General features: G+C 46.9%; 1 protein-coding gene across 2 annotated transcripts; it reads right to left on the bottom strand.

Moving 5' to 3' along the window:
• Positions 1–4,217: 4,217 nt before the first annotated feature.
• LOC137600271 (ectonucleoside triphosphate diphosphohydrolase 7-like) lies at positions 4,218–11,330 on the bottom strand. 2 transcript variants are annotated; one of them, XM_068321815.1, is made up of 14 exons: positions 11,267–11,330; positions 10,819–10,891; positions 10,180–10,362; positions 9,650–9,852; positions 8,803–8,953; positions 8,536–8,639; positions 8,395–8,454; positions 8,137–8,285; positions 7,578–7,744; positions 6,487–6,688; positions 6,278–6,397; positions 6,096–6,181; positions 5,419–5,580; positions 4,218–5,211 (listed from the first exon to the last, which is right to left on the bottom strand). In XM_068321815.1, exons 2-14 carry the CDS (start codon positions 10,824–10,826, stop codon positions 4,995–4,997), a joined length of 1,812 nt encoding a protein of 603 aa, XP_068177916.1. In that variant the 5' UTR covers positions 10,827–10,891; positions 11,267–11,330; the 3' UTR covers positions 4,218–4,994. The 2 variants fall into 2 exon arrangements, with proteins under 2 accessions (XP_068177916.1, XP_068177917.1); XM_068321816.1 differs by having other exon boundaries at positions 11,172–11,299.
• Between the last annotated feature and the right edge of the window lie 6,972 nt (positions 11,331–18,302).

Consider the following 18,302-nt stretch of genomic DNA (forward strand, 5'->3'; position numbering starts at 1 on the left):
GATTCGCTCGGAGTCGTCCTGATGTTTTCCTTCTTCCAAAGTGGTGTTATGTAACACGAAACGCCATCTGTTGTGTACGTTCATCTGTAAGCCAAAAAAAAAACCCAACCGGAGAGAAAAACTGTTCACTTTGCCGCCACAGATTCGAACAGCAAACAAACGAGACAAGGACGGCGAATTGTTTGCGCAACAAGTGAGCTCGTTTCAGGGCTCGACTTGTCGCTGTAGCATTAGGTGACATTTTCTGCGATGGAATATCCCTTTAATGGCCGGGCTTTAATTGGGCGTGGTCACTTTTTTTGTCTCCGCTCACATTCCTGACTCTGTTTCCCAGAAAGCTCGTGTTTATGCAAACCTGGAGCCAGGAGGCAGACGTTTGGATGAAGACGACCCAAAGACGTCTGCCCGGGCCATCCTTCCAAATGACCAAATATAGGCAATGACTTTGCATAAATTTGGACGCTTCCTTTCCGGGTGACTTCCTGCGAGGGCAGATGTAAACAGTCAGTGTTGACCCGCTCGCCGCCGGGACAGTTTCAACCCACCAGGAGACTCACGGCTTGGAGAAAAGGCTTCCAATGGAGAAGCATGTTTTTACCGTGTTCTCCTGTCGGCTACTGCCTCGCGTGGTCGACATACTTCTTCTATATTTGGCGGCAGGGCTGAAAAAAAGGAGCTGGATTCTCCACCTGTCCACCAAACAGCTGTTTAATGTTGTAGCTGGAGATGAATCATATCTGAGACATATCGCGTCCAACGCCTCAGATCTAAAATTAAAGGCAGATTCTCACCGTCAGCTGGCGTCAATCGAATATTTAAAGCCGTTGTGTGATGTTTGAGAAATGGAAGTTGTGCTTGGCGTAGCTTAGCGCAGCAGAAAGACTTGAAACCTGTTGGGGGTGAGGTAACATACCAGGTCTATAGTCTCTGAGTCTTGTCTTCAGGAGGTTGTAAGCTCTTCCTCTTACAACGGCGGTTCGAGTCCGACGCTAACGAGACTCGTAAAGACAGGAAGGGAAATACGTTCAAAAGGTAGCACATTGGTTCTACCTAGCGTCACTAGCGCGTCCGTCATCTACAAGACTGCCCTTCCGGTGAGCGGTTTAGACATCTCAAACCAAAACAACTTGCAGCATCATCCTAAAAACTAATCTCTTCTCTTTGGACCAGAGAATCCGTTTGAGAATGTCCACCTGGGTAGTCTTCATTCTCTCCTGACATTTTATTGGCTCAATTATGGCATGGATTGATTGTGAGTTGCACCTTTTTTTGGCTGGAAAGGTGTGCTCGTTGAACGGTTGCCTGCGTTAGAGGCGTCGGTGCCAATGCAGCTGTGCTTCTGGATAAAATAACCAATCTCGAAAATCATGGCTGCCGTGAAAAGAGAGGAGAACAGACTGTTGGCGGTGGGCTGAATAGAGCCATCAGTAAGCTGACACTGGTGGGATGCTGCTGACCCGTGGGTACCCGTCCCCTCGCTGCTGCAGACGCTTTGGATTCTCTGCTTTCAAAGACGACGAAGAGGAGGAGGAGGAGGCTGGGGCAGAAGCACTCAGCCGGGGGCTCGGATTAGCTTGTCCCAAACTTTTCCACCACCTCCGCCCCCTCTCTCGCTCTGACAGCTGCAAAGGAGGAGGAAGAAGTGCGGCGGTGGCCTGCTTCTTGATGCCTCCTTGTTACTCGCCTTCCTCTGTCTGGAGGAAACGGCGTCGTTCGCTGACAGTTCGTCAGCCGGAGCCGAGGTGTCGGAAGCTGGCAGGAAGTCGCTCTGGTTTGTGGCTCGTAGCTCCTATTAGTTCACGGTGCAGAGAAGCTGCAGAGATGAATCCTCTAGAGACGATTCCAAAAAACCCGAAGAGGAAGTTCTGATGCAAATCCACGGTTTAACGACACCGAGAATCCCGTTTAGCTAATCAGCCGCTAACACGAGCGACAGAATCCGACATCCGTCACCAGCGTTACAACCGTTTGGGTTAGCTGCCAAGACTTGTTGTTTTTTCCTCTGATGTAAAGTGGGCGGGGCTTACTCCAGCACCAATCAGGGAATAAACAAAACCCAAACTGGTGTGAAACTGTTCGTCACACCGAATGCGATGCTAATGTTTTTCGCTGCTAGCTTATTTGTGAAGTCATCGCAAAGCCAAGAGCAGATGCGATTGTGGCGCGAGCGAGTGACGCGCGATTCACAAATCTACCGCATCACGAGAGCCAAATCGCACGTCGAGTCATCGGTAGGACAGGCGTTTGTCAGAGGACGGTAGTGGATGTTGGTGTGACATTCGCACGAGGAGAGGATGTTGTTTCTACGGCGTTTTTCAGAATTCTTTCTGAATGCCCAAAAATATTTTCCAACATTTTCAGAATACAAACGGTAATTCCAGCTAACATGTTTAACTTTAACAAGAAAAATATGTTATGATGCTTCAAAATATGAAAGATCTCTTGAAGGACCATCAGCGGTATCGTTAGCGTCCCATCGGTTTCCTGGGTTGGGGAATCAGAACCGGGACAAAAAGTTACTTGAATTTTTAGAAATTGTTGAAACTTTATTGTACATGAGGCAAAACATGTGATTTATCATTTGCGAAATCCATATCCGACTGTTTACTGAAGTGGACACATACAGTTAGCTAAGCTTAGCTTAGTTTATAGCCCAGAACCAGGAATCCCAGTTGAGCAGATGTTTTAAAATGTCACCAGATTAGCGACGCGGCGGCTTCTTCGCTCGGCGTCTCATACATAACCACGACGTCCAATCAGGACGTTTCCATGGAGACGGACCAAGTGGAGGGAAAGCTAATGTCTAGATAAACCGAACGCACTTGTTCCTGCCGGAAACGATGGGTGGAAAAGAAGCTGGAGGGACTAGCAAACATTCCACGATTCATGTCATATACTGTACAGCGACCCCGACTCCTCTTCTTCACTTCCCCCGCTCTTCATCTGTCTTTCCCAGTGATCGCAATACTACAGTGATCCACGGACCTGTTAACACATTAACACATCTTTATGTACAACTCCTTCGTCAGTAAGTAACCTTTAAGAAAATCAAAAAAATATAAGAAGTGCCGTACAAATAGAAGCCTAATATTTTTTGTTTTGTGTGAGTGTACTGTACACCTGTATAATGTATATTTTAATATTTATATGCAGCTGTTGTATTAAAGTATATTTTTAAAATAAAAATGGTGTTTTGTATAATTTAAAGCTGACTGGGTGGATACTGAACAGCACCGCCAGCAGGTCACTCTTGGGTACTGCAGACTTTTTAAAAAACAACACATTTAAAGGTGAGATGAGTCTTTTTGGTGTGTACAGGTGCATTATGGGTACTAAATACTTATTTTATCCCTGTCATAACATACCAACATAGACGTCACTTTCTCCCAGGCTAGGCGTTGTGTTGGAGTGTTTGTTGGGGTGTTTACTCTGCTCAATCCCACAATCCTCAAGTATTGACAGTGATCAGGTTTTAAATGACCAGATTTTATAATTGGTATTTATTTACTATTTTTGGGATTGTTACTGGTCTAGAAGTCACAAAAATATATGACATGTTCAAAACTTTCTCTGGTGGAAACCCAGCGGTACAAATGCGACACAAGCCATTATTTTGTGAAAGATAGCGTGATGTTTTGGACTCCTGGTGTGTGTGTGTGTAGTGGTTTTAATGCCAGCATCTTGAAACCCAGATGGTTCTGACTCATCTCTTGAGGGCCAGAGATGACCGTGACTCAACTATTTCTAAGAGAAGCAAAAAAATCTTTTGTGGATTCTGAACAGGTGCCAGGGAGGCTTGGAGTTTGTCTCGTAAAAGGCAGATGTAGCTGAGTAGAAGTTATAAGTGATAAATAAAAGGTAAAAACGCCAAAGTCAAGAAGAGGAAAGGAACAACAGATGAGTCAAGTCAAGGGGAACCAGCAGAGATCAGACAAAGGAAGTAAAGGAAAGAGCTCTGGGTGGAAGCCTGGACAGGTGAGTTCTGATCCACCTGAAGCTGACTGAACAGGTTTTTGTTGGAAGGAGGTGAAACGCTTCTGGCTCCAGTTGAAGTGTTTGGAGATGAAGGTGTATGGAGGCGTAAACATTCAGTGTGTCTCATTTGTTGGCGAAGGAACTGAGACATGAGCTCAAGAGCCGCTAAATCAATCACGCCTGGAAGACGGTACCGAGGGCTTAGATGTTCCTTTATCCCACAAACACACAACAGGAAGGGGTTGGGTTTAAACCAGCGTTGTTTATTGGATTGGAATCACATTGTTGAGTCCAGTGGATCACCATCAACATTGCACATTTCCCAGGGTTGGACCCCCGGGGGTCCCAGAGGAGAAAGAATCGTCAGCTCGCGAGCCGCCGCGACGCTCGACTTCCTCAAAGATGGCTTCAGTTCCTTCTGCTTTCTCTCACGACCTAAAGGTCCAACCAATCAGAGCGCTCCGTCCGATCCATCGCCGCTCATTGGTCACGTTTCACCAGGAATGTTCAGGAAATGAAAAACGAACCGATCTCCAGTCAAACAAGACGAACGTTTCTTATATTAAAGATCGAGTTTGGCCTCGGATGAAAAATCATTTCATATTTTGGATTTTATCCTTTAAATTAGAATTTAATTTTGAACAGTTATTTAAAAGTCTTTTTTTTGTTTTGTTTCTGCTGCGGCGAGATGACGACAGGACATTTCATTTGTTCTGTCCGCCTATCAGAGGGTCAGTGGTTCACCTGTGGGTGGGTCAGTGGTTCGATCCTGCGCCTGCAGTCAGAATGACGGACACGTTGACACACCTGAGCCACGCCCGGCTCCTGATGGCGTGCGGCTCCTGGCGTTTGCTCAGGTGACACCTCACACCCGTCGGTCTGACCTCAGACTCATTAAAGCGTCTCTGCGCTTCTAGAACCCCTCCTGGAGGCAAACGGTCTTCTGGCCACAAACACACCGGTTCCCACACTCAGGCTCCGACCTGCAGGTTATCGGTCTCTTGGTGGGAGGGGGGTCCTCAGGGGAGGAGGGCCTCTTCCGCCTCGTTCCAGAGGAGGTTGAGGGCATCGGCCTGCCGCTGCTCCCGCTGGTGGATCCTCCGCAGGCGCAGGATGTAGAGCAGGATGGCGAGCACCACCACCAGGAGGCAGAGCGAGAACAGGTGGTGGTTGTAGACGAAGGAGAAGCGCAGCCAGCTGGGGTGGCTCTGCCGGAGCGTCTCCTGCTGAAGGTCTCTGGAGGGGGTGCAGGGTGGGGGCGGGCAGGAGTCAAACGTCTCAAAGATATCTGCTTCACGGCTAATCGCAGCTAAACACCCACGAGTGTTTACGGAAACATTTCTAACCGCAAAGAAGCTAATCGTTAGCTCAGAGAAGCTAATCGTTAGCTCAGAGAAGCTAATCGTTAGTAGTGAAGTATTGCTGTCGTCATTCGGGGGTTACCTGAGAGGCAGGAAGCGGGTCTTGAACAGGATGGCCCCCAGAGTCCACTGGACCTCCTTGTCGTAAACCAGCTGCGCCGTTTTCAGACCAGAGTAATCGATTGGGAAGCGGAAGCCAGAGTGCAGCACCTCATACATCCAGGCTGATTTGAAGCACTGATCCCTGCAGGGGGGGGGGGGACATCAGCGATAATATCTTCAGATAAAGCAGCAACTATTCAGTTTATTTATCATCAATTATTAGCTGTTATTTTACAGATTTATGCTCCTTAAAAAAAACACAGAAAAACCAAATAGAGAAAATAATCTGATTAAAAATCAATTCTAATTCATTTATTAGTTGACTGATCAATCTTAGCCGCTTTAACTGGTAGAATATAAACTATATCGTCACCGTCCTTCAAGAAACACGAGTCGGTTTCTTTAACCGAAGTAAATTATTCATCTAGTTCGACTGAGTTCTGTGTCAATATTTGAGCTACAAAACTGTGGTGTTACTGAAGTCCTCTGTTAACAGAACAGTTGGCGCCGCCTGTTTTTAACAGTTCAGCTGTCGGCGCTGATCGTCCACAACGTGTCCGGAGACTGTGGAGTCTGATGTGAACTCAGTCAGGGGAAAAAAGTAGTGAAATCACAAACGACCAGAAAGGATGACGATGAAGACGAAGGTGAGCTCACCTCAGGCGGTTCACGTCGGCCTGTTGAGAGAAAAGCTTGTTGTCGAGTCGTTGTTTCAGCTTTGACCACTGGGTGGCGCAGTAGTCCTGAAAAACAGGCAAACAACCGGTGAAGAACAGCACGAAGAACCATAACTATATAATTTGAAAAGGCGTGGGGGGGTGGTGGGGGGTGTCAGATACCGTAGCAGCTCTGGAGTACTTCTGGCTGTCGTACTGCCCCCCCAGCCTCAGCACGTCCTCCGTGCAGTAAAAGAACTCAGAGAAACTGTAGAACTCGCTGTTGCTGAAGTTGATCGGCGCCTTGAAAAAACCCCCCCCCCAGGAAGTTATATTTTTACTTCCTGACATGTGACCAAAAAAATAACCTGGATATCCAATCAGCAACAAACCTGGTAGACCCCCCCCGGCGACATGGTGCCGTTGTGTAAGCCCAGGAAGGGGCGGACCGCCTCTCGACACGGCGGCCACTCGCCCTGCCCCCTCAGGTGCAGCGTGCGGTTGTCCCTGGTAACCGTGTCCGACAGGCCGGCCGGCAGACACGGGTCCAGGTAGGGTCTGTCGGCGCTCAGCCCCGTCTGGGTGGACAGGATCCTGCCCCGGAACATGAAGAGACAGTCACACTACAGGCGTGTCCGGGGGTAACAGGTCATCAGGCCTCACAAGGCTAACAAAGACGAAACTGAGGTTAAAGCAGCTCGAGGCTAGTTAGCATTAGCCACAGGATAGCTAGTCAGCTCACCGCTCTGACTAGCATCCGGAGGAGAGGACCCTCTTGAGTAACACGGTGGAAGACGATTGGCTGCCCGTTATCGTCCACGCTCAAACTACTTCGGTATAAACGGATCGCGTTCTGCGATATGCTGACGATGCAATTTTGTTTACTTCGGAATAAAAGCCTCCTCGTGTTCCGGTGCTTCCACGTTAACTAGTTTAAGAGGGGAAAGTGAGTGAACCTGAGCGGAAACGACGACACAGCGTCACGGTGGGTGGACTGTGGTGGCGCTACACTCCCGGTCGTGGACTCAAAGGGTTAAAGTCGGCGTCTAAACCACTTCATTCTCCACATCGTGACTTCATCATCCAAGAGAACATTCGGCGTCTCTCTCATGAATGCAGAAGCCTTCATCTCAGAGTCGGGCCGTATCACCGCTGCTGTTTTCCACAGCTGTCGGTAGCAGGAAAAACATTTTCACAGCCTCCATTAAATCCTGGGAGAGAAGCCGTGACTAAAATCCTGTCGGCGGATGTGAGAAATGTTGTGATTCTTGAAAGAACGATCATCACAAAAGACTGAAGAGGCTTCTAATCATCGGCGGTGGAAGTTAAATGATCGCAGCAGCAGAATAGAACCGAGTAGTATGTGTGTGTGTGTGTGTGTGTGTGTGTGTGTGTGTGTGTGTGTGTGTGTGTGTGTGTGTGTGTGTGTGTGTGTGTGTGTGTGTGTGTGTGTGTGTGTGTGTGTGAACGTGTGAGTGCGAACCTGTTTTTCTCCAGCGTGTGATTGACCAGCTGGTCCTCGTAACGCTGTCTGGCCATGTTTCCACCGAAGCCGAGGAACGTGGTGACGTAGACGCGGTACACGTGCTGCGTGTGATCGACGTCGCAGCCCAGATTAAACTCGGCCAGGACGCTCTTCCCCGCCTCCTCCTGAAAAACATCAGAATCAGAATCCGGTTTGAATTCGACACGACAAAACGCTCCAAACGTTACGCAATAAGTTTATCACAGAAGAGAGAAATTTAAATGATTACGTCAATTTTTGCAGGAAAATTAAGAAATAATCAAATTATAGAATGTACAGATTTTCTTTACTTGACACTAAAATATTTTTATTTTATTATGAATATTTTTATAATATAAAATATTATTTTATTTTAAAATATTTTATTTTATATTTTTAATGTTTTTAATATTTTTATATTTTATTATGAATATTTTACATCTGATGACATCACAGATCAAACGCTTTGACTAGTTTCTTTAATTTCCTTCCATATTTTAAGGTCGACTTATAATAAAAAGTAATATTTACTACTAACTTCCTGTGGTGAACTGAAGGTGATGGCTCCCGGCACCTCATAGGCTATCTGCAGCGATGCTCCACCCATATCGATGATGCCGACCGTGCGCCGCCGGCTGATTGGCTGCTGGTTCTGTGACCCTGACGTCACTTCGACCGTGGTGTCCTCTAAGAAACACAGATTATCATCGTTGTTGTTGTTTTTAATTGTTGTTATCATCACGTGTTTGTAAGCATCAAAGCCCGGATCAGCGATCCTATCGATCGGGACGCTCACCTTCATCGGCGTGATCGAAGCGGCCCAGGACGAAATTAATGCCGATCCACGCGTAAACTCCTTCAGGAGAAACACGCACAAACAAACAGGTCAGAACCGACCCGTCTGACGTCATCGTGACATCATAACGTGAGCGCTCACCTTCCTGTTTCCCAGAGATCACTTCAGCGTGGGAGCGAGAGAACAGGAAGTCGAACTCCAGAGGAACGTCAGTCACCAAGTCCTCCAAGATCGCCGCCTGCTGGCTGCAAGAGGAACGACAGCAGACAAAAAAAAAATTAGAAATGGGGACATTTTTAAAAAATTATTTTTCTCTTTAACTTCCATGACGGGAGCAGATGAAGTCGTCGCCATAGCGACGTGATTTTGATGCCGTTGCGGGACGAACGCGCGTCCCATCCTGCCCACCTGTCGGGCAGCAGCCTCATGCCGGCGGTGCAGAGGATGTAGAGCGGCGTCTCCTTGTGTTTGTTCTGAGGGACGTGACGGGCAGCGAAGCTGAGGAGGGGGTGGAGGTAGTCGCTGGCCTGGGGGGGGTCGTGAGCCAGAGTGGAGATGCCTGGGAGAAAGATGAGATCCATTACTAAAAAATAATCAAATTTGATATAAAGAAAACCAAACAGAAACTTTCTCTACTTTTGCTTCTTATTTGTTTTATTATAAATAGAATTTGCGCTGTTGAAATAAAACAAAAGTAAATTATTAACTAGAAATCAGTTGTGAAATTCCTGCCAGGAATGACTACATCATCCCAGAGCCGAGGTGATAAAATCCGTCGCGTCTTTTCTTCATGAAAGGTCAGAATGTTCCGTAGCTTTTACCTCCGTCACCCGCCGCCGAGCAAACAGCCGATCCGACACCGGGGCGTGAAGAAACGCGACTCGTGACTTCACAGATATGATATGGAGATAGACGTTAAAACAAACGCGTTTTCTTTTATCTGGTTTGAAACGGATCCGTGACGGCGATGGGAAATGAAACGCACGTGGAACGAACGCCGACCGAACCCGTCTGCGACAACGCTGGAACGTCTCGCAAAATAAAAGACGGATCGTTCCGGAAACGTCAGACCTGGAATTCAAGAAGTTTCCTGCATTTGGAGAAAAACCTTTGAAAAAATGATGCTTTATGTTTGAAAAATTAAAAAAGAAAAGAAAAAAGCAGACCTGCTGATTTTGCATTTAGCATCTTTTCTTAAAAACCTGTCCTCTTTTCCCATCATGCATTGCAATCATGAATGACACTGCTCCCTCACCGGGTTTGATCTTCTTCACCACCGGTTTGAGGTCGCGGTCCTTCATCTGCCTGATGTCCAGCAGGGTGTGGGGGTTCCCGTTGTGGGGGGGCCAGTAGTACACGAACACCCGAGAGCCGCTGCTGCCACAGTCCACCACAATCCCATAATTCAGAGCGGGGTTGAGGACGTCAGTGGCCTCCATGGACTCCATGGAGAGGTACCTGATGGAGTGGGGGGGGCGCAGGGAGACGGGGTCAGTACCAACCGGGTTAAGTCTAATCCTGAAACCAACAACCACACAGACGAACAACGACTACACTGTTTGTTTAACGCCGGCTGATAACAGCGAGCAGCTGCAGTCAGTCTCACAGAGGTCAAAGGTCACAGGTGTTCTCACAAACGGCTTGTCGTCAGCTGCGATAATCTTTCCACAATTTGTCGCGTTTGCACAAACGGATCGTCCAATCACGCGCAGCGTGAGACTAACACGAGGAACGGGAACGTGTGTTTACGACCGAGGCGTTTGATCGGCGTCGGTCGTCGCTCACTTGTTGAATCCGGATCGGGGCCGTCGCTTCGGCCCCCACAGCTGCCTCTGGTAGACCCCGAGGAAGACGACGGTGGAAGCGATGACCAACAGCAGCCCGAGGAGCAGCTGCCTCTGCCTGGGGAGGCAGCCCAGCAGATTCACGCTGCAGTGCCAGGAGGCCGGCAGGCAGGAGAACGTGATCCTGTCGGGAGGGGGGGGCACACCAAATCACACTGGAACCGATTCAATAGATCAATACAAACAGAACAAAACACCTCCACCACCGCTGACCCACAAGGCCCAGAGAAGATCCAGCAGCTCAGAACGTTTGGAGACATGGAACCAAACTGGACCTTCTGGGGCTTCTGGATCAGCGGTGATGTTCTGGGGGAGGGAGGATGGAGCTGACGCAGAAGGTGAAGCTGGACTATTTCACAATGAGGAATGGGATAAGTTCTGGTTCGGACTCGGATCTGGTTAGAGGGTTTCTAGAAGAACTGAAGATCATCAGAGACTGTAAACACCAGGAAAAGCTGACTGATCGATTTAAAATGTTATTGATTGATTTTGTTACCAATAAATAAAAATATAGAATACATTGTGGGTAGAAGGAACTTGAGTCTAATGGTCTTTATAGACATTATTACTTATTTATTACCTCGCCATGGGTCCACGATTGAACGAGGGTCTCCCGGTCGTCACCTCATGGTTCCTGCGGTGTTTTTAGGATCCTAGAGGGGATAAAAGTCTCTTTAATGTCGCTCACAGCCATTTTTAAAGCCTCCGTTAGAGAGGAGAGGCTTGTGTCCGTTATGTAACCGGACTACGTGGGAACACGACAGATGTGTTGGACGGAGAAGGAGCGTGGCGACAAAAACAAACACGAAACGAGGAGTGTTTTGCCACGAGTGTCGGCTAATGTTAGTTAGCAGCTAGCTGCTAACCGGCTTATTTGCAACCTTGCGTTCGTCAATTTAACTACTAATATCATGGATCTGAATTAAAACCCACCCGGAAACGTCTTTCCGGCGCTGCGACGGGACATTCGGGGGATTAAATCAGTCGCTTCTTCGAAAAGGATTTTAAATAAAACGTATTTTCCTCACCAGATTGCTCACAAATCCCTGTAGACGGCAGAGACGAGCTAAGAAAAGAAAATTATTGACAAACTTCCGGTGCGCGCATACGTCATCGTCACCGTTAAATGTCATTGGCTGTATAGGTCTGCTGCTTTCACTTGTTGTAGGAATATCAAAACTTCGGAATGGTTAGTTCGCTGCACATCGACATCTACAATTAAAATGCGAATACTGTATTTATGCGTAATTTATGTCCCACAATGCTTTTAAATCGAAACTTAAAAGTTACTAAATACTGTAGTGATGTAGTGATTTATTTTAAAAATGTGGGAATTTTGAAGGATAACGCACAACATCATTGACATTTAATACGGGTGCATTAAATGCACCCGTATCAAATGCTAATCAGCGCACCTTTGGCTGTTTTATTGATATTATTATAATTAGTTTTATTTTTGTTAGAGTTATTTTCAAGATGTAAAAATTTTCTTTTTGTTATATTCAATGTAATGTATAGGTTTACATTAAGTAACAACTAAATCAATTAGGTTTGTGACCGTGAGATAACTTTAGGGGCTGTAAAAATCGTAGGAATTATTGCAATTATGGTTTATCCTAGTTGAATAGGATAATCACTGTATGGGATATCAATTGATCTATTATAAAGCATATCTACCACTACGCAGAGACACGGGAAGTTGCTGAAGCTTCAAAATAATACAGTAATTGCATAAAAATGGCTTAGTCGAATCATTCGTCGTGGAACACTCTGTAAAAATGTTTTTTAAGTGTGCAAGAATTATTTTATATATTTATATAATTTCTTATATCATGCTATGTATAAGAGGTGTAATCATAATCTATTCCTTCTTATTGTAGTATTGAATTAGTGGTCGTTAAGACTATACATACTAAATTCAATCTACCCACTAAAAACACAGGTCAGTGTCCAGAACAAACGGGACAAGAGGCTGGTAATTAAACAAGAATTTACAATTTATTAAAACAGGTTACTGGGTTAAAACCTTATTTAAAACAATTAAAAATCCAACACCTAAAATTACAGGGCAGGCCAATGAGACAAGCCTAGCGCCACACAGTATAAAAACACCTGACAGGTAAGCAGTGGTAGTTATGCACAAGTACCCAAAGGCTTCACCTAGAGCCCAAAACACACACTAAAATACTGGGAGTCACTGCGGACACAGCACACACGTTATGATGCCAATATACAGGCAAGGCACTCCAAACAATAAAATATAGGATAAATAAAGCAATGACTCAAAACAATTAAAAGGAGGGTCACTAGAGGAATGGAGCCATGCGTCTCCCCCCGACCCTACCACTGTTAAATAATTGTACCTGTCGGTGTAGGTGACGCTCCTGCCCTTGTAATGTGTCAGTTAAAATAGAAATAAAATAATAAAAAGGGAAATGAAACCCAGGCCAGTAACTCTAAAAGACTAGGGAAAGAACAGTGACAGTCATCGCACTTGTGGACAATTCTGGCTCATCCAGGGACTTAGTCACACTAAGGTGTGGCTCAGGTGTGTGTCTGCCACCGCGCAAACCAATAGCATGTGACGTCTGATGCTGATAGAGAGAGAGCGAGAGCATTGCTACCAGCTGCTTAAATAGCTTCCGCCCTGGGTCTTAAAGGTATCCCTGTTACACTCTGGCCCCTATTTTGAAAGGTCGCCGTCCCGGTGACATGCTACAACCAAGGTCGGAATGTGTCTAGAACCACCTGGCTGTTGACCGTCTGAGATACCTGAGAGGTCCTATCTGTGGTAGCAAGGGTTTGAGTAACTGGTCTTGGCAGGTGGAAAGGATTCGAATGCTGTCCTGCATTGCTTCTTGTAGGCCGCTTTTGCACATCAAGACATTCCTCTGTTGCCAAGGTGGCTGTGCTAACGTTGGGGTTACTTTCCTGTTCAAGGATTTCGTGATTGACAGACTGCCTAGTTATTGTCTGCGAAGCTGGCACAGAGGAATTCGGGGAGAAGGCCTGAACCGGCTGTATCTCTGGTTCCAAAAGGAAGACACCTCCCTCTACATCGCTGTCGTCATCCACCGTATTGGATTTGGGATATGTAGTTGCGTCTCCAGTCAGGCCCAAGTCAGGTACAGGCTGCACTTGTGTAGTAGGCCCATTGGTGGCAGTTGCCGGCAACACTCTGAGCTCCGCTCTGTTGATATTCCTCTCCTGACCTGTACCATCTCTGGGACATATTTTGTAGACCCTCCCTTCTTCATCCATGTTTCTGACTACCACATAAACAACTGGGTCCCAGATATCCTGGATTTTGTGGCGCCCCAGAGGGTGACTCTTTCTGTAAACAAGCGTTCCAGGGGACAGAATAGAAGTTTCTGTTGGCTGGTGATGTCTATTTCTCCGTTCTGCGGCCCGGTGGAGCTGCTCTTTTGCCTGACCATAGACTGAACGCAGACGATGCTGGTGTTCATCCATCCAGTCCTGTGCTGAGGTTGGTGTGGTTAACTCCTGCGGTGCCCCTAACAAAAAATCTACAGGTAATTGAGCCTTCTGACCAAACATAAGTTCATAGGGTGAGTAGCCTGTGGATTGATGTTCTGTGGTGTTATAGGCATACAGCAGGTGAGGTAGGTGTTGTGGCCATTTTCTTTTCTTTTCCTGAGGAAGAGTACGTAACAAGTCATGCAATGTTCGATTAAATCGTTCACACTGTCCATTACCTTCCGGATGGTATGGTGTTGTTCTACTCTTTTCTATTCCGTAAAGTTGGCATAATCGTTTCAACAGATCTCCTTCAAAACTCCTACCTTGGTCACTGTGAATACGCTTGGGTACACCATAGATGTAGAACCATTTCTCCGTCAGTATTCGGGCAACTGTACTAGCCCGCTGGTCTGCTGTTGGGAATGCCTGGGCAAATTTAGAAAACACATCAGTGACCACCAGCACGTTTTCTCGTCCATCACTGGCCTTATCCAGTACAGTAAAATCAATGGCAATTACTTCCAGGGGTTTAGAAGCCACCAAACCACCTCTGAATGTCCGAACTTTTGGTTGTACTGCTTTGGCCAACACACAGCGGTTGCACTCCTGACAGTACTTCTCTATGTCTCGTCCCATGAATGGCCAAAAGCATCTCTGCCTTGCGAGACTGGTGGTGCGTTCAATTCCTTGATGGCCATGGTCGTCATGCAGGCTTTTGAGGACCTCAGACTGCAAACACTGGGGCAACAGAAGCTGAAGTAGAATTTCTGCATTCCCTGGTGTCTGAATTTGGCGATATAGGACACCATCCCTTGAGCTAATTCTGGTCCAGTGTTGCACCAACTTCTTCACACTTTTACTGACATTGGCCAGTTCCTGTTTTGTTGGCATCTTTCTTCTCTTCCAATACTGTAGGAAGGGTCCAATCACTGGATCTGCGGCCTGTAAGGCCCTTAAGTCAGCGGTGGGCCGAGAGGGAAAAGCAGCTACCTGAAAGGTGACAGCGACAGCATGAGGCGTTTGAGATACAGGGTTTGTTTGATCATGGACTTCGCGTGGCACCTTCAGGCCAGGGAACAAAGGGGAAGTGCTCTGGAGATGCATCTGACGGGATAATGCATCTGCATTACGATTAGCAGGCCCCGGTCGGTACTTCAGCTCAAAATCAAAAACTGCTAACTCGGATGCCCACCGCTGCTCAACAGCTCCAAGTTTAGCGGACTGCAAATAGCTCAGGGGGTTGTTATCTGTGAATACAACAAATTTGTTTCCAAACAGATACTCACGAAACTTTTGTGTGACTGCCCATTTCAACGCCAGAAATTCCAGCTTTCGAGAACTGTAGTTGGACATGTTCCTTTCTGTGGGTCTAAGGCCCCTGCTGGCATAGGCAATTGGTCGTCGCTTCCCATCATGATCTTGAGATAATACGGCTCCAAGTCCAGCATGACTGGCATCTATTTCAAGGATAAAAGGTTTAGTAAAATCAGCATAGCCCAGAACTGGTGCACTCACCAATAACTTTTTGAGGGTCTGGAATGAGGTTTCACACTCATCATTCCAGCGATCGCCGATGGCACCATTTCCCAAGGCTTTGCGTTTCTTCTTGGTTCCCTCCATTGCAGCCACTAGCCGATGAAGTGGAGCAGCATGCTTTGAAAAACCTTCCACAAAGCGGCGATAGTACGAGGCAAACCCAAGGAATGACTGTAGCTCTGTGCAAGTGGTAGGCCGTGCCCAATCAATCACTGCACTGATCTTTGACGGATCAGTGGCAACACCAGATGCGGAGATTACATGGCCCAGGTATGTGACTTCTGATTGAAAGAAGTGACATTTCTGTAGCTTTAATTTTAGATGGTGTTCTTTAAGGCGGGACAGTACCAGATCAAGACGTTGGAGATGTTTATCAAAAGAAGATGAAAAAATGACAATGTCATCTAAATATAAAAGCAAGGACTGAAGACTCTGGTCTCCAAAAATACGCTCCATCAATCTTTGAAAAGTACTAGGTGCATTGCAAAGCCCAAATGGCATCCTATTGAACTCAAACAGCCCAAAGGGGGTACAAAAAGCAGTCTTTGGTTTATCCTTTTCTGCCACTGGCACTTGGTTGTAGCCACTTGCAAGGTCTAGCGTTGAAAAGTATCGGGCACCTGAGAGAGCATCCAAAGATTCCTCAATTCTGGGCAGAGGATAAGCATCTTTCCTGGTCTTGGCATTGAGCAAACGGTAGTCTACACACAGCCTGATCTCTCCGGTTTTTTTAAAGACTACCACAATGGGGGAGGAGTATGGACTACAGCTTGGGCGCACAATACCTTTGTCCAGGAGCTCCCGAATGTGTGCTTTGACTTGCTCATACTGTGATGGTGGGAGCCTGCGATAGCGCTGCCGCACTGGGGCTTCGTCCAATAACGGAATCTCGTGCTCTACCAGTGTGGTACATCCCAAGTCTCCTTCTCCTTGGCTGAAAACAATGCCATGCTTCTGCAATAGTGCTATCCCCTGCTCTGTCTGTTCAGGGGAGAGGTTGGACCACGATAAACTGGACAAATCGAGAGTAGAGGGTTTCACTGCATTCACCTGTTGGATCACTGCTATAGTGCTCTGCTCCTCTGTTTCCTCCACAACAACTGTGTTCCCTGTTGGAAGTGGGTCCACCACATGCAGCTCACCTAGCTGTGTGTGAGGCCTTAGCCACACATCTTCAGTGCCGACATTTACAGCTGGAATGTCAACACTTCCGTTATGGACAGAAATAAGGGCGGAGGACACAAGAATGCCAGCTGGGAGTGTGTTTCCTGTCGCTAGGGGTTCAAGCAGCACAGAAGGGAGGGTGATTTTCGCAGCTGCAGGGCAAGTGGTGTGAATCCACTTCACAGAACCAGCAGGAACGCGAATGGCCCGACCCTGAACTTTGGCTTTACCCAAATACCCCTGTGCATCTAACGCCTCAAGACGCTGGCATGTAAAAAGTGTGTCTTTCCATTCCTTACTGGCTACTTGGAGGTCAGGTGAATCAAAAAGACTTGGGCCAAACTGTTCAAAGAGCAAGTGATAGCAGTGGCGAATGATGTTCATCCCTAAGAGACCTGGTGTGGCTCCTTGTTGTATGGGCTCACCCTGTGGATCCTCAACAACTAAAACACCCATTCGGGTCAAAGTCTTTCCCAACACAGTGATATCGAGCTCCAAATAACCTTTATAAGGTATTTTTAGCCCATTAGCAGCTTTAAGGCGTAGCCAATGACACCTTTTTAGCAGCCCGATACCTTGTGATTTAAAATGTCTCTCAAAAAAACTTTCTCTGATCGTGGTGACCATTGACCCGGTATCCAAGAGACAGGGTACCATAATGCCACCCATGCAGATCTCCACCACTGGGCAGTCTCCAATCAGTCGAGAGGGATCTTCAGGTGAGCCCACAATACCCTTTCCTGGTGGTTGGCTCTCTACACCAGAGGGGTCTAGTTTCCCGACGGCTGGAAGTCAGGATCTCCTTCCACCACTTGCGTGCAGACTTCAATGTCGGAACTAGTGCCTCTTTGGGTCTTAGAAGCTGTCAAGTTGACCCTACAAAACCTGGCAATATGACCTGGTCTACTACAACGGTGGCAAATTGGCTTTCCGTCAGCCTGGAAGCGGAAACGTTTAGCTGGGTTTGGGACTGCATCACTCTGAGTAGGCTGTGGTGACGGTGCAGTGACATGTTTCATAATGGCATCTAATTGAGCTTGCTGCTTACGGAGACACTCTTTTATTTCTGCAATCTCATCTTTTGGTCTGGCCATGACTGCATTAGTAGTCCCTTCAAAATCATCCACTGCCTGAGAGTATGTGTCACAAGAGTAGGCCCGAGGTTTAACTCTACCCCCCTGTCTGCTTATATCTGCCCATCTAACAGCAATGCCCCTAAGATTAACAAAAGTGATGGCTGGGTCTTGACTCACATGCTGTTTTAACTCTCTGCGTAACATGTCATCAAGCACATGCTCAATGAATTGATCACGCAACAGTACATCAGAGTTAGGAATACCCCCTGGTGTTTTACGAATAACAACATCCATTAAGGACTTAAGGGCATGTGAATAATCACGCAATGATTCCCCCTCCCGCTGTGTGCGTTGGAAAAACTGTAACTGGGCCGCTATGTAGGATTGAGAGCAAGAATAATTTTCAGTCAAAATAGCAAAAATTTTGTCAGGAGTATCTCTGTTAACCCCAGGGTGAAAATTAACCTCAGCTTTAGCACCCCCATCCAGATGGTCAGTAATGAACAACAACTGTTCAGCTACTGACATGTGCCTAACTTCCAGACACCTGCGCACCTCCTCAACCCATTGTTCAACAGTTAACAAGTCAACAGACAATTTGCCAGTGAACTTCGGACATTTACGTTCCCTAGGTATAAAAACATATCGAAGGTTTGTAGCTTCACTTGCTAGGCCACCGGCTGGAACCACATTGGGATGGGCATTGGACGGCCCTGGTTCAGGATCCGAAACCTGTGACTGTTCATGCAGCTGTTCTCTTAATTGTTCATTGGCAGCCTTAAGCTGTCGCAGCTGTTCTATGAGGGCC

The sequence above is a fragment of the Antennarius striatus genome, chromosome 8, assembly GCF_040054535.1.
Source record: "Antennarius striatus isolate MH-2024 chromosome 8, ASM4005453v1, whole genome shotgun sequence".
Classification (NCBI taxonomy): domain Eukaryota; kingdom Metazoa; phylum Chordata; class Actinopteri; order Lophiiformes; family Antennariidae; genus Antennarius; species Antennarius striatus.